General features: G+C 36.3%; 1 protein-coding gene across 2 annotated transcripts in view; it reads right to left on the bottom strand.

The window, feature by feature from the left end:
• The window catches only part of LOC105216045 (adenylate cyclase, terminal-differentiation specific), a 38,093-nt gene extending 23,643 nt beyond the window's left edge, over positions 1-14,450 (bottom strand). The window contains exons 1-2 of one of the 2 annotated variants that reach the window (XM_011190317.3): positions 14,279-14,450; positions 14,050-14,158 (exon numbers count right to left, since the gene is read on the bottom strand). In XM_011190317.3, the coding sequence (XP_011188619.1) occupies positions 14,050-14,054 (5 nt within the window). In that variant the 5' untranslated portion in view covers positions 14,055-14,158; positions 14,279-14,450. Of the gene's footprint in view, positions 1-14,049 lie in introns of both variants that reach the window. The other variant, XM_011190316.3, reaches the window with a different exon arrangement.
• Between the last annotated feature and the right edge of the window lie 1,627 nt (positions 14,451-16,077).

Raw genomic sequence — 16,077 nt, 5'->3', positions numbered from 1 at the left:
AGTTGGAAAGATATTAAAAAATTAAGACTCATGAACCCGAAAAAGGTTTTTGCCGATTGCTTCTTCAAGTTTGGTTTTGCATTGAAATTATGCACAACAAATGACTATTATTTAAAATTTTAAGTTTTGCAATTACTTAGAGTTAAATCCCATTGAATATGATTTCACACTTTGTTTGAATGTGTGTATATAAGCAACTTTTCAAATTAATAACCATATTTCTAACATATATTTTATATTTGAAATACCATCATTATGCTTATTATAGTACTCGTAATAGTAAAAGAGGCTTAACGAGTGCCTTCATTGTAAAAGATACCAAATTTTTTTGGGGTCAAAAAAGTTGTGGAGGCCAAATTTGGCAACGGCGCTTACTGGCATATTAACACAATTGAGCAACAATGCACTTTATAATTTACAAAATGATCAGAGGCACCACTACATATAATTTACACGGGAAAATACTAATTGAAACAGCAGGCGCAACGGCAAAGGAAAAACCCCAATATCAGAGATCAGTCTGCAAAGTAAAATTTGAAATTAACAAAATTGGGGCCATCACAATTCTGAGAAATAAGGCATGGAATTCACACCAGGTATAACAAACAACAGTGCAACAATTAAAATAAACTTGAAAACGCCTTTCGAAAACTTTGCAACATAGTACACGCATCTGAAGAAAACAAGCAGTGAGACTACAAATTAACAGTTAGTGCGCATAGATATGTATGAAAAAATATAAAAAAAATCAAAGTGTAATTGTTAAAAATGTTTGTATAAAGAGGGCAAATTGCATTTAAATTGGTAGACTTGCCAGTTGTATGGCGGCTCTTTCTCTTTTTTCGCCATATTTCTACCGATTGCTCGTGTTTTGTTTGTCGTGCGTATTGTGTTTCACATGTTCATAGCTTGTTATGTTATGCCACGCATTTGTTGCACGAAATCAAGTCACAATATTATGTTGCATTGATATCTTAGATGCCACACGCTTGAGCGGCCGGTAGAGGGGGGCTAAATACTCGAACATAGTTGAAATGAAAATCAAAGCAGCGCCGAGTGGCAATGTGGCGCATACACCGACACATACACACATACATGTGTACACTTGACAGGTGGTGAATGGCGACAGGCACTTGCATATAGACCCCCCAATGAAAAATCTACGAAAGCCTCGGATGAGACACCCCCCTTTTGATGACGACCCCTGCAAACGTTTTAAGGATAATGATATAAGGGCATGCACCTGGAATGTCCGGACCCTTAGTTGGGAAGGTGCCTCTGCCCAGCTGGTTGATGTCCTCATACGACTTAAGGCTGACATCACCGCCATCCAAGAAGTGCGATGGACGGGACAAGGACATCTACTACAGCGGCCATATAAAGGAGCGCAAATTTGGTGTTGGATTTGTGGTGGGAGAGAGACTCCGTCGCAGAGTCCTGGCATTCACCCCGGTGGATGAACGTCTAGCCACAATCCGCATCAAAGCGAGGTTCTTCAACATATCGCTGATTTGCGCCCACGCCCCAACGGAAGAGAAGGACGATGTGACCAAAGATGCTTTCTATGAGCGCCTAGAACGCACCTATGAGCGCTGCCCCCGCCACGATGTAAAAGTCGTGCTTGGTGATTTTAACGCCAGGGTGGGTAAAGAAGGTGTCTTTGGCACAACAGTCGGAAAATTCAGCCTCCATGACGAAACATCGCCAAACGGCCTGAGGCTGATCGACTTCGCTGGGGCCCGAAATATGGTCGTCTGTAGTACCAGATTCCAGCATAAGAAAATACATCAAGCTACTTGGCTGTCTCCTGATCGAAACACGCGGAACCAAATCGATCACGTTGTGATAGACGGAAGACATGTCTCCTGTGTTTTAGACGTGCGTACGCTCCGAGGACCAAATATAGACTCGGACCATTATCTGGTCGCAGCGAAGATACGCACCCGCCTCTGTGCAGCAAAGAATGCCCGTCAACAAACACAAGGAAGGTTCGACGTCGAAAAGCTGCAATCGCAACAGACAGCCACGAAATACTCTACTCGACTTGCACTCCTGCTCTCTGAGAGCACTCATCAGCATCTCGGTATAAGGGAACTGTGGAACGGCATCTCAAACTCACTGCGTACCGCTGCAGCCGAAACAATTGGTTTTCGGCAACGACAAAAAACAAGCTGGTACGATGAGGAGTGCCGTCTCGCAGCGGAGAGAAAACAGACTGCCTACCTCGCAACATTGCAAACGACCACAACACGTGCGGGATGGGATAGATACCGAGAGCTGAAGAGGGAAGCGAGACGCATCTGCAGACAAAAAAAAAAAAGAGACCGAAATGCGTGAGTACGAAGAGCTTGAGAAGCTGGCAGACAGAGGGAATGCTCGAAAATTTTATGAAAAAATGAAGCGACTTAACGAAGGTTTCAAGACCGGAGCATCCTCATGTAGAGACCAAGGTGGTAATCTGGTAACCGATGTCCAGGGCATACTGGGATTATGGAGGGAGCACTTCTCCGACCTGCTGAATGGCAGTGAGAGTACAACACCAGGAGATGGCGAACCCGATCCCCCAATCGATGACGATGGAACAGATGTTCCATTACCCGACCATGAAGAAATTCGAATAGCAATTACCCGCTTGAAGAACAACAAAGCAGCGGGGGCCGATAGATTACCGGCAGAACTATTCAAATACGGCGGCGAAGAACTGATAAGGTGCATGCATCAGCTTCTTTGCAGAATATGGTCGGAAGAAAGCATGCCTGACGATTGGAATCTCAGTGTGCTCTGCCCAATCCATAAAAAGGGAGATCCCACAATCTGCGCCAATTACCGTGGGATCAGCCTCCTAAATATCGCATACAAGGTTCTATCGAGCGTATTGTGTGAAAGACTAAAGCCCACCGTCAACAAACTGATTGGACCTTATCAGTGTGGCTTTAGACCTGGAAAATCGACAACTGACCAGATATTCACCATGCGCCAAATCTTGGAAAAGACCCGAGAAAAGAGGATCGACACACACCACCTTTTTGTCGATTTTAAAGCTGCTTTCGACAGCACGAAAAGGAGTTGCCTTTACGCCGCGATGTCTGAATTTGGTATCCCCGCAAAACTAATACGGCTGTGTAAATTGACGTTGAGCAACACCAAAAGCTCCGTCATGATTGGGAAGGACCTCTCCGAGCCGTTCGATACCAAACGAGGTTTCAGACAAGGTGACTCACTATCGTGCGACTTCTTTAACCTGATGCTGGAAAAAATTATAAGAGCTGCAGAGCTAAACCGAGAAGGTACAATCTTCTACAAGAGTGTACAGCTCCTGGCGTACGCCGATGATATTGATATCATCGGAAGCAACAACCGCGCCGTTTGTTCTGCTTTTTCCCGCATGGATAAGGAGGCGAAGCGAATGGGTCTAGAGGTGAATGAGGACAAGACGAAATATCTCCTGTCATCAAACAAACAGTCGGCGCATTCGCGTCTTGGCTCCCACGTCACTGTTGGCAGTCATAACTTCGAGGTCGTAGATAATTTCGTATACCTGGGAACCAGCATCAACAACACGAACAATGTCAGCCTCGAAATCCAGCGCAGAATAACTCTTGCCAACAGGTGCTACTTTGGACTGAGTAGGCAATTGAACAGTAAAGTCCTCTCTCGACGAACCAAAATCAAGCTCTACAAGTCGCTTATCATTCCCGTCCTGCTTTACGGTGCAGAAGCTTGGACGATGTCAACATCAGATGAGACGACACTAGGAGTTTTCGAGAGGAAAATTTTGCGCAAGATTTATGGTCCTCAGAACATTGGCAACGGCGAATACCGCAGACGATGGAACGATGAGCTGTACGAGTTATACGACGACATTGACATAGTTCAGCGAATAAAAAGACAGCGGCTACGCTTGCTAGGTCATGTTGTCCGAATGGACGAAAACACTCCAGCCCTGAAAGTGTTCGATGCAGTACCCGCCGGAGGAAGCCGAGGAAGGGGAAGGCCTCCACTCCGTTGGAGGGACCAGGTGGAGAGCGACCTGGTTACACTTGGGATCTCCAACTGGCGCCGAACTGCGAAGGAGAGAGACAGGTGGCGCACTATCGTCGATTCGGCTATAACCGGCTAAACGGTTGCAACGCCAATCACATACATACATATTTAGATGGAAGTAATGGCATAGCATTTTGTATAACATGCAAAAACCACCATTCCTACCAATAAAATAATTAACAGTTGGAAAGATATTAAAAAATTAAGACTCATGAACCCGAAAAAGGTTTTTGCCGATTGCTTCTTCAAGTTTGGTTTTGCATTGAAATTATGCACAACAAATGACTATTATTTAAAATTTTAAGTTTTGCAATTACTTAGAGTTAAATCCCATTGAATATGATTTCACACTTTGTTTGAATGTGTGTATATAAGCAACTTTTCAAATTAATAACCATATTTCTAACATATATTTTATATTTGAAATACCATCATTATGCTTATTATAGTACTCGTAATAGTAAAAGAGGCTTAACGAGTGCCTTCATTGTAAAAGATACCAAATTTTTTTGGGGTCAAAAAAGTTGTGGAGGCCAAATTTGGCAACGGCGCTTACTGGCATATTAACACAATTGAGCAACAATGCACTTTATAATTTACAAAATGATCAGAGGCACCACTACATATAATTTACACGGGAAAATACTAATTGAAACAGCAGGCGCAACGGCAAAGGAAAAACCCCAATATCAGAGATCAGTCTGCAAAGTAAAATTTGAAATTAACAAAATTGGGGCCATCACAATTCTGAGAAATAAGGCATGGAATTCACACCAGGTATAACAAACAACAGTGCAACAATTAAAATAAACTTGAAAACGCCTTTCGAAAACTTTGCAACATAGTACACGCATCTGAAGAAAACAAGCAGTGAGACTACAAATTAACAGTTAGTGCGCATAGATATGTATGAAAAAATATAAAAAAAATCAAAGTGTAATTGTTAAAAATGTTTGTATAAAGAGGGCAAATTGCATTTAAATTGGTAGACTTGCCAGTTGTATGGCGGCTCTTTCTCTTTTTTCGCCATATTTCTACCGATTGCTCGTGTTTTGTTTGTCGTGCGTATTGTGTTTCACATGTTCATAGCTTGTTATGTTATGCCACGCATTTGTTGCACGAAATCAAGTCACAATATTATGTTGCATTGATATCTTAGATGCCATATGCTTGAGCGGCCAGTAGAGGGGGGCTAAATACTCGAACATAGTTGAAATGAAAATCAAAGCAGCGCCGAGTGGCAATGTGGCGCATACACCGACACATACACACATACATGTGTACACTTGACAGGTGGTGAATGGCGACAGGCACTTGCATATAGACGCGTTAGTTTGGCTACGAGCGCTCTGAAACCACTTTGAGGGGCTGTGACAACACTTCAGCGTTTAGGTTAAATGTGATACGGTTTCACTGCAAATCAAAATAAAAAGCCGAAAAGTTGTATAGGCGGTGGCGCTATGTTACGCATGTCTGCAAAAAAGCTGCGCAATACTCACAACAACAACGGCTTGTAAATAAGTGACGGCGTTTAGATTTACAAATGCAGTTTACCCAGCAGTGAAAAGGTGAACTAGTCGAGTTCTTGTTTGAAGCTAGATAAATTAGTATCAATTTACAGCTTAAAGCGGGTGAAAAGAGTTTATAATGCGATTACCTTACCCACTAATATTAGGCGGATAATCGGATTAGAAGTTTTACTTCTCTAGACTTTGTTGTATATCTTTGTATTGTTTTTTGAGATATAGACTAATAATTACTATCTTCCTGATTCTAGTACCTCTATTGATGCGATCTTGGTTAGATCCTATCAGATCCTTGGCAAAGTACAGCTCTGGAAGTGTTAATTTTACTTTCGTAACAGCTTTTTGGTCTTTCGAAGAGTTTTTATGAAAACGTCGAAATATTCGAAAAAGCCAATATATGCTTTGTACAACTGGTCTAAACTCCATACGCCAAATGGAGGACCATTCCAGTTTCTATTCTACTATGAACAAGTGATGCATTTTCCCAATTAAAGTGAAAAACAACAAACTAGTCCAAATTCGTACCAATTATGTAATGAGATATTTTATTTATGTTCATACTAAACCAGACTGATGTAAAACCGCTAAAGCCATGTGTAAAACGGTAAACTCGATAGAAGGGACCGTAGGAGTATGGGTGAATACCAACTGGCCACTGTCTGGTACCGGCACACTCCTATAAGATGGGGCAGACGGGTCGAGATGACTTGAGAAAATGTCAGGAGCAAGGTACAAGAAAAGCAATGGAGCATCTCTTGTGCGCATTGTCAAGACAACGTCTCCAGCATTTGCGGCCCTCACAGTATGAGAATCTGGAAGAGGTATCGATAGTGAAGCCACATAAGCCTTTTAAAATTCGCGTCAAGCGCAGGCATTCTAAAAGATGACTACGCGTCACACTCCATCTACGTGACGCACTCCATCTGGTATCGCAAAGGACTAAAACTGGTCTATGTATGCTTATTGGCCTACCAAATTAGCCAAACTAGATTTTAAATGAATTCTTAAAATTTCCAATTTTTATTTTTTTTTATGTCAAAAATATTAATATTACTTGAAATGAGTTTACAGCTAGTTAAGTTTACTGCTGGGTATATACGAACTATACTACTTGTTGGTATGTTTATTTATATTAATTGTGAATTGCAAACCAATACGTGCAGCTCTTATCTCAAAGCGTCTGGTAAATTCACACATACTCGTTCACAGCACATACATACGCATGTAGCAATGGGTTTAATGTGGCAAGTGGTTTCTTATTATTGTGTCTACGCTAACGCTCTTTATTGTACGCACAAATACAGGATTTGAAAGACAACTTTGCAGCATTGGAGCAACGAAATCGAGCTCAATTGTTGCGTGAACGCAAGCGATCACTTTCAATTGAAAACTGTCAAGCTTACGCAGCACGTCGATGCTTACACATAGTTACCTGTAATTTGCTCCTGCAGCTATTTATGTATTCAGCAGGTTTGTGTGTAAGATCTATATAGGCTCTGCAAGCGTCTGAGGCGTGACTTGGTCGCCACAATTGCCTTTTTTATTAACATTTTTCGAATAATGTGTTAGCAGCGCGCAAGCATGTCGTTTTTATTGCCTCCAACTTGTGCCACATATTGCTTATTGCTCTACAACATTTATTATATAAACACATCTCGTTGGTTTCATATTAAATTACCGTTGATGCTGCCATGCTCCGACCGAATACTGCGTAAAATAGTGCTACGTTGCGAAATATGCCTTCGGAAAAATGTATAATTAATCCCCGAAAAAAAACAAAGAAATCAGTGCAGTCTAAATATTTTTCTTTGAAAGTTATTGATGTTGCTAATGACTATGGTGCGCATGGAATGCGTTAATTACCATTAAAGAGCATAACACTTGTCATACCGCCGGCTGGTGATTAGCCAGTGGTCGGCAAATATTTATTACTCCATTTTTTCCACGTTACTGTTATTTAATCCAAATTATATGTAACATTGTGAAAAATAAGTCAAAAGCAATGGTAAATACGTTATGATGTTGTTTTTAGTTTGGCTATTCATTAGACTTGCTATTTGAGTAGTACAGTCTTCAACTCAATTTCGCAAAGGAAAAATAATAATATTACGTAAGGTTGGTTCATAAGATTTTTCCTATGTTATTATTTTTTAAAATGGTTTTAAAAATTTGTGTCGATATATTTGAGAAAATTAAATGTTGACCCATTAAAAACCGACAGACTGATACTAGAAATAGATTTGCAGATTGTCATAAAAACCATATTTGTGTCAGGTGACAGTATCTATTCTAAAATATGAATTCTATATTTCAATGTATATTTATTTATCAAGGGAATTTCAATAGGGTGAATAAGTCTTTTAAATAAAACAAAATCGGCTAGGGATATCAATGAAATTCTTTATACCTGTGAAAGTATATTCGATGCCAATATGTATGGAACTTGATTTTTTTGCATATCCACCACGCCTGAAGAAGTCCAGACACTGAACCCAATTTTCGACCATTTTCAAGAATAAATCGACCAATACTGCTGCAATTTCATGTTCGATATTCGTACGAAGTTCATCAATCGTCGCTGGCTTGTTGGCATAGACCATAGACCACTTGACGTAGCCCCACAGGAAATAGTTTACCGGCGTCAAATCGCACACCTGAGTCGGCCAATTGACCGGGTTATTTCGTGAGATAACACGATTTCTAAATTTGATTTTCAATAAATTCCAAATTTCCAAATTCTAACAAACAAACATTAGGTCTACAACTTTGCTTCCGCCGTTTTTTTTGTAAATTTAAGGCTTTTTTCACTTAGGACAGCCTCACCGTACGTATCCGAAAGCATTCGATGAGCCTCAGCCACACTTTTCTTGGAATTAAAAAAGAAAAGCAAAATTTCCCGCAAATGTCGAGAACTCGGCTCAAAAAGTGACATTTTCAGTTCAGAATAAGTTTGGGATGCAAACAGATCTCTACAAATATTTTGTTGGGTTAATGTTGACACAAATGTCCAATATCGATATAAAACGATTTAATCGACCAGTGCTTGATCCTAGAGACATTCCCGCAAATGTCGAAAATTCGGCTCAAAAAGTGGCATTTTCAGTTGAGAATAAGTTTGGGATGCAAACAGATCTCTACAAATATTTTGTTGATATAAAAAATCGATTTAATCGACCAGTGCTTGACCCTAGAGACATCTATTGGAAAACGACGGAAGCAAAGTTGTAGACCTAATATATTCGATTAAACTAATGGTTTAGGTTCATTTGAATCCTCGGAAAGAAAACTTCCAAAATTTTTTTATAATCAACAAAATAAAGATTTTTAATAAATTTTTATTTATATTGCTATTTAGGGTAGGAAAGAAATCTACAAAACAGAAATCATTAAAATCGGTCATGTAGTTCTTCAGCTATAAATTGTGTGACTAACCAACATGGTTTTATTTGTATATATAGATAGCTCACACCTTCTTTTAGACTCACTCAAATTACACCATAAGAAAATTAATAAGTGAACTTATTAATGGTACATAATTTAAAAACAAAAATTTAGTCGATACAAGCAACTTTTAAAATGGCGAACACGATTTACCTTGACCGCTACCGAATGAAAAACTCCATTTGGGCAACGTTATGAAATTCATTGGATGGAATAATACAAACCCAACTGAACATTTTAAAAAGGAAATGCAACACATGATAACAGCAAAAAACAGTTATTTAGAATTATATTTTAGTAGTACAGACTCTCTTAAAGAGAAATTTAAATAAATATAAACTTAATAAAGTATAACACCAAAAACCACAAAAAAATTACAAAAACAAAAAACAACAATAAAATATCTTACAAATATTTCACAATATAAAAAACATATTGCTTATTATGACTTCATGAGCGTAAACACTTTACAACAATTTATTTTCCGTTATAATCAACCGAACTGTCTATCATTGTTTGTGCAAGCGCCATTAGACGTGCACAAATGTTTAACCCAATTTCCAATGCAATAACAAATAAAAACAAACTGTTATGACCACACTCTTTTTGCACGCATATTTGGCATCAAATTGAAGGTCGTTTATCAAAAAATAGTACACACATAACAACAATAAACGCGTATGTATGCAATACTTGTACTCTACATATTTTGTTTTCTTTTATCGGGTGCAGCAAAAATTTTGGTTGCCAGCCAAAATATGTAGCGCAATAATGGGTAACCGATTACCTGACCTAAGTAGTACGTGTATTGTATGGGTATGAATGTATTCGCATTATTTGGGTTATTGTTAGTGCCCATTCAGTGAATTGCAATATTTTTTTTAACCTCAGATTTTGAGTAAATTAGAGTTTTTTGTATTTAATGAATGGTCAACGAATTGGAAGGAATATTTATTTTGAAATTTACGACTCATTCAATAGATGGAATATTTGCTCACATTAGAAGTGGAACAAAAACCACAAAGATAAATAAGAATAAGTGTTATTCAATTAGTGCAGTTTCCCCTTGAGCATTATAATTGTAGGATATTGTTATAATTTATTCAAGTTGAATTGTTATAGTTGTAAAGTTGTCTGATATAGTATAGTTGTATTGATATAATTTATTTGAATTTAACTACCAAATAAAACAATTATAATGTAATCATAAAAAATATGGAAGTATTAAGTGAAGTAAAACTAAATGTTCTCACACCGAATTTGACTTATTGAATATTTCTCCATGTAGAGACTTCTCTAATAATTGATATGGAGTAGGAAATTAGTATTCGTTGTTTGCTACGCTTATTGAAGGGGTTTTTCACATCAGTTAGTTCAGGTCTTCGTCGAATTGTTACAGAAATGAAAAATAATCTTTCTTTATCTTCGTTATACTGCTGTTATATGGGATCTAAGCTCCTTTGGGAATAGTTTCCGCCGCTTTTAGTGCTGCAATTTTGATTCGTCGGTCGTCAGGCAAATAAATATTTTCTATTTATTTTTATTTTATTTATGGTATGTAATTTTAAGTAGTTGTGGGAGTTTTCATATCCAATTGTTAGGCGGAACAAAAAGTTCTAACATTTCATCTTGAATGTATAATTTAAATAATTCTTATGTCTTGTTAGAAATTTTACACAATTTTAGTCATTCCAAACACAACAGTTATATGTATGCAATAACGTGCCATTTATTACTTAATATCTTCCTTTTCACCGTCCAGTTCAACACTAGCTTTTGTCGTCACCATACAATATTTTCTAAAACAGTCAATTCATCATATCGAAATAGAGGTCCGATTACGAGTTTTTTTAAAGAGTTTTAACTATCTAATATATAAAACTCTCGTGTCACGGTGTACGTTATTGAACTCCTCTGAAACCGCTCGACCGATTTTCGTGAATCTTAGCGTGCATATCGGCTAGGGTGGAGAATCGGACAACATCTATTTTTCATCCTCCTAAATGTTAAGGGTGGTCCACCCCTAAAATTTTTAACTTTCCGCGAAGAAAATTAAAAATTTTCTAAAATCCGGAAGTTATTGGTTGTTGAAGTTCAAACCGATCTGGCTAATTTTAGTCTTGAAATATTCGTGGAAGGCCAGAAAAAGATTAGAAAGTTAGTAAATATGGAATAATTGCGAGAATAATATCAATAAGAGAATTTTATTCGAGTTGACAAGAAAAATATAAAAAGAGAAAACAAAAAAATATTATTTTGAAGGTTGTCATTGTTGCTTTGTTAAAATATTCTTGTTATTGTTCAATTGTATAAGGTTGTGTCGATAGACCAAAACAATTTGTAAAAAATAAGGAAAGGCTAAGTTCACCTCCAACCGAACATTTTACACTCTCGCAATTTACTGATGTAATTTTATTAAGATAACACACAATATGACCTACATATATATTCGGCATAGAGTCCAATACAAAATCATAACATATAGTATATAAGGGATTCCAGAACCAATTTCACTTATTTTCACCACCAAGGTTAACGGGAATAGGGGTAACTTGGCACCTGTTGGTAGGCAAACAAATGGCACATTCGGCCTTGAAATTACTCCTAAATTGCAAATGAACGAAACACCAGTCGGCAAAATCGCCAAAAAAACGCTATAACGAAGATTTTCGAAATATTCAAGAAGTCGCTGGAGGTACAGCAAAAGGTCTTGATTGTCGATGAACGTTTTTGGTGGAGCCAGGATTCTGTTAGCAGGTGATTTCCGCCAGACTCTTCCAATTATTCTTGGATCAACTGTTACTGACGGGCTAATCGCATGCCTAAAGTCATTTAATTTGTGGCGACACATAAAGTATCGCCAATTAACAACTAACATATGAGTGTTTTTGCAACAATATCAAATTGCTATTGTAGAAAGAGTTGGAAATGGTAGGGTTGTTGACACCTCGATGGATTAATAGCATTTCCAATAGATATCTGTCACTTCATTGACTCGAAAGAGAAGTTTTCCTGACATGAAACCTCAATATGATAACCATAAATGACTGATTGAATGACCTATATTGGTGGTAAAAAAAAACCAAAGATATCGATGATCAGCTACAAACCAGGATGACGTAGTCAATTATCCCAAACTATTTAAAATTGCCTGTACTATCACCACTCACTTTGCAATTAACAGTAGTGTGAGTTGTCATCATGCTGAGTAACATAAATCGACCTCGAGTAATCAATATCGTCGCCGAAGCCAAGATTGGACCAACTTAATTTAATGTATACCTTAGCCACAACAATGTGTGGCCGGATCTGCTAGTATAATAATGTATGTTTCATATCGATGGACGGACAGACAAAGAATGCAATGTTGATAATATAATCGCTGTGGAAACGTCGAAGAGTGTATTCTACAGACATTTAAAGTATTTTATATTGAATTCTTTAAAGAACAGTCCAGCAGATTTATGATTAGAAATATTTTATTTATGTTTCGAATTGTTTAGATTTTAGGAAATTTGCATTTTAAGTACACAATACAAAATAAAATTAACGTTTTCTCAGTAGCAATTAATTATAGATTAATGACAAAGATAATTCTATGAAATGACAGATATTCAACATTGCATTAGTTTCCCTTTTTATACGGTTTGCTTTAGAAATTTTGGAAATGTATTATATTTGATAAGATATTTCAGAAATGTATGCAGGATATTAAGAATACCATTCTACAACAATGTCAACTTCTTTAATTATTTAGGCTGAAATTAAGTTATTAATTATTTTTTGAAAATAGTTTAAGACCTCCAGAGTTTAGTAATGGTGCATGGAAAAGAATTTACTGCAATTACAGTTCTTATGTGTAATGAGTTTTGGTTAGTTCTAGACAAATATGATTTCAAATAAACAGTCGCGCAATGTTGAACGATACATAGAATATTTACATCATTTACAGATAGTTATAATCGGTTATCTCATATCCTACTCACAGTTAAAATATTTAATTCAAAATATAGTATCATTTAAACTTCAACTATAATATCTAAATAAGTAGATAGATAAATATACAAAATGTATACAATAAAAACATAATTATTTACTGTTATTTTATATATTCCCTTTAGAATCTACTTACAGAACTCATATGTATATAATTGACAGGATTCAATTGTTTGTGAGACAATTGGTTTTAGTCGTAAGCCCACTAGATAAAATTTAAATAAATTAAACGTATCTTGCGGCTAATACTAGAATAGGATTGTCAGAAAACAATAACGCCCAAGATTTACACAAATGCGAAACTACCAACAATACTCATCAAAGCATATTGACTCAGCTAATCACTTGAATTAAATCCAATAGATCTTCATTGTCTTAAAAAAAGTGGACAATTAGACAAAATGCAATTTATGGCTAATGTAGGCTGCTTGTCTGACTGAGAGATTGATTGGCAGATATTTGTATTTAAGTCGGTATGTATGTATGTATGTATGAATGAGTTGATAGCCAATTAAATAGGTAGGCGGGCAGTGCAGGTCATAGGCAGGCAAGCCAGCTGCCACTGGTGCTAGCAGCAGAGTCATCGGCGCAACTACTGCCACTAATAGCAACCGCAACAACAACAATGAAAACAAAAAATAAATATACAAATGACTGCAAAAGTGCAAACTCAACGGGGCACAGCAGCCATGAAAAGCAGACAATAACCGACAATTAGTAAACGCTCTTGGGTCTGTCATGACTCACAAAAATCAGCGGCAACAATTGACTTTGCAACAACCTCAGACGCAATCAAAGTCGCAAGTCGCGCTTGGAAGACGTAATCACAATAGTGATTTTGCCACCACGGCAACAAAAGCCACAATTGTAGCTTTACAACAAACACACACACTTACATACATACGTAGACACTTATGCAAACAAATTTGCAGTTTTTGAAGAAAAATCACAAAGGAGTTTTCGTGGCTTTTATTTCGGTATTTTATGGTTGTATTTGCTTGGCACTATAGGTTTGCTAACTGCATAAATAATTCACACTTACTGCATTGTTATTCGTGATTTATTCCAAATTTTCGGGCTAACAAAGGGCTGCGTATCCACAAATGCTTGCTAAAGTGTGGCTTTTTCCGTTCCTTGGAGCGCTTTTGGGTCTACAAAGAACCGGAAAACGTATTGTTTTTGCTTGTAAAGCACGTTTATTCGATTGTTTATATATTTTTATTCTTGAATTCTTGAACTTTTCAACAAACCAAACAAGCACAAATTCTCACTTTTGTCGTTTCTTCAATTGCTTTATGCTATTTGCATGCAAGTATGAGTACACTGTGATTGCTTCGTTAATCTTGTGGTACACTAAAACCGTTAATACTTGTGTCGTAGTCCGTTAGTTTGGCACTTTTGTTTTCAACGCGTGAGCTCGAATACTTAAATGACTTACTTTCTTTGAAAAATTTATATTTTATACCGTAAAATTGCGGAGCGCATGGCCTAAGCGCCAACTATAGCCTAACGATTGCGCTCTTGAGTGTAATTTTGAGTGGAAGTTGCGGTGTTGCGGCATATTACATATATTTTTATGTTTAGCGCTCGCGAAGTTGATTGATTTTCGCGCTGGATTTTGTAAAAAAATTTCAAAAGTTTCACTCAAATATTTAAGTTGTTTGTGTTAGTACAGCTCTCAATCTTTTAAGCTTTTTATTAATGAGTTTTATTTTAGTTGCGGGTGTTAGAAGAAAATTTTATCCGAAATGATATAATAATATTTTTTATTTATGTGTCTAAAGTAATATATTATGTGTATTATGCTTCCTATTTCCGATTCTGTTTTGTAACATTTGGTTCCGGTTCTTTCGTGTTAAGTGTCAAAAATTCTTATTAATTTATATAATTTTATAACTATTGAAAGTCAAATTCTTAGCCTTGATTCATATTTGGATTCTAAAATTATTGCGGTAAGAAACATTTTATTGCAAATAAATTTAAGTTATAAATTTTAATGTTATATTTCTTGAATAATCTTGAGAAATTTGCTGTGAGTCACAACACAAAAATATAAGGAGTTCTAATCGTTATTACTTATGGTGTACGGAATTATAATATTTCAATTTTTAGTCAAATTCAGTAGCTTAGTTTTCAAGAACCAAAACTTGCTGTTGTTGTTGTTAACAAATTTTCATAAAAGCCGGTTGTACGCCGCCAGAATTGACCTGGATTTTAACCGGCCAAGAGCTATTATTCCGATCTAATCCTGTTTGGATCGATAAGCGGTAAGCTAGAATTACTCTCTACGTTTGGTTCACATATAAAAGTAAAAAATCTTTATATTAAGTAAGCAAAATAACATGGTATATGACTGGTAAATGGACTATTAATGCTTTCAAGCGCATTATTCAACTTCTTACTTTTTTGGATAAAGTCATGTGAAGTAAGTTAAGTATTAAAACTATATCTATATCTATATCTATATCTATATCTATATCTATATCTATATCTATATCTATATCTATATCTATATCTATATCTATATCTATATCTATATCTATATCTATATCTATATCTATATCTATATCTATATCTATATCTATATCTATATCTATATCTATATCTATATCTATATCTATATCTATATCTATATCTATATCTATATCTATATCTATATCTATATCTATATCTATATCTATATCTATATCTATATATATCTATATCTATATCTATATCTATATCTATATCTATATCTATATCTATATCTATATCTCCAAAGATCGTTCGTAATGGTGATGTTGTATTTTATAACCTCAAAATAGCTTCTTAACGTAGTTGGGTTATTGTCTTTGACCTCCTCAAAAATTTCATTAATCTAATCATAACTTTACATATTTTTAGACCATCAAAGTGGATACCACATAAGGCAACATATTTAACCATCAAATAAACTCAAGATTGTGGTTGAGCCTTCTTGGTAATACACTCTTTAGTAGAGTGGTATATAATATTTTCTTATTAAGTGAATACAGGATCGTAGTGATTCTTTGATCAGCGAATTATATTGATTACGAAATTATATTCTAAA

This window comes from Zeugodacus cucurbitae, chromosome 6 (genome assembly GCF_028554725.1).
Source record: "Zeugodacus cucurbitae isolate PBARC_wt_2022May chromosome 6, idZeuCucr1.2, whole genome shotgun sequence".
Lineage (NCBI taxonomy): Eukaryota > Metazoa > Arthropoda > Insecta > Diptera > Tephritidae > Zeugodacus > Zeugodacus cucurbitae.
The sequence above is the reverse complement of the archived record's forward strand: the minus strand, read 5'-3'. Positions and strand labels throughout refer to the sequence as shown.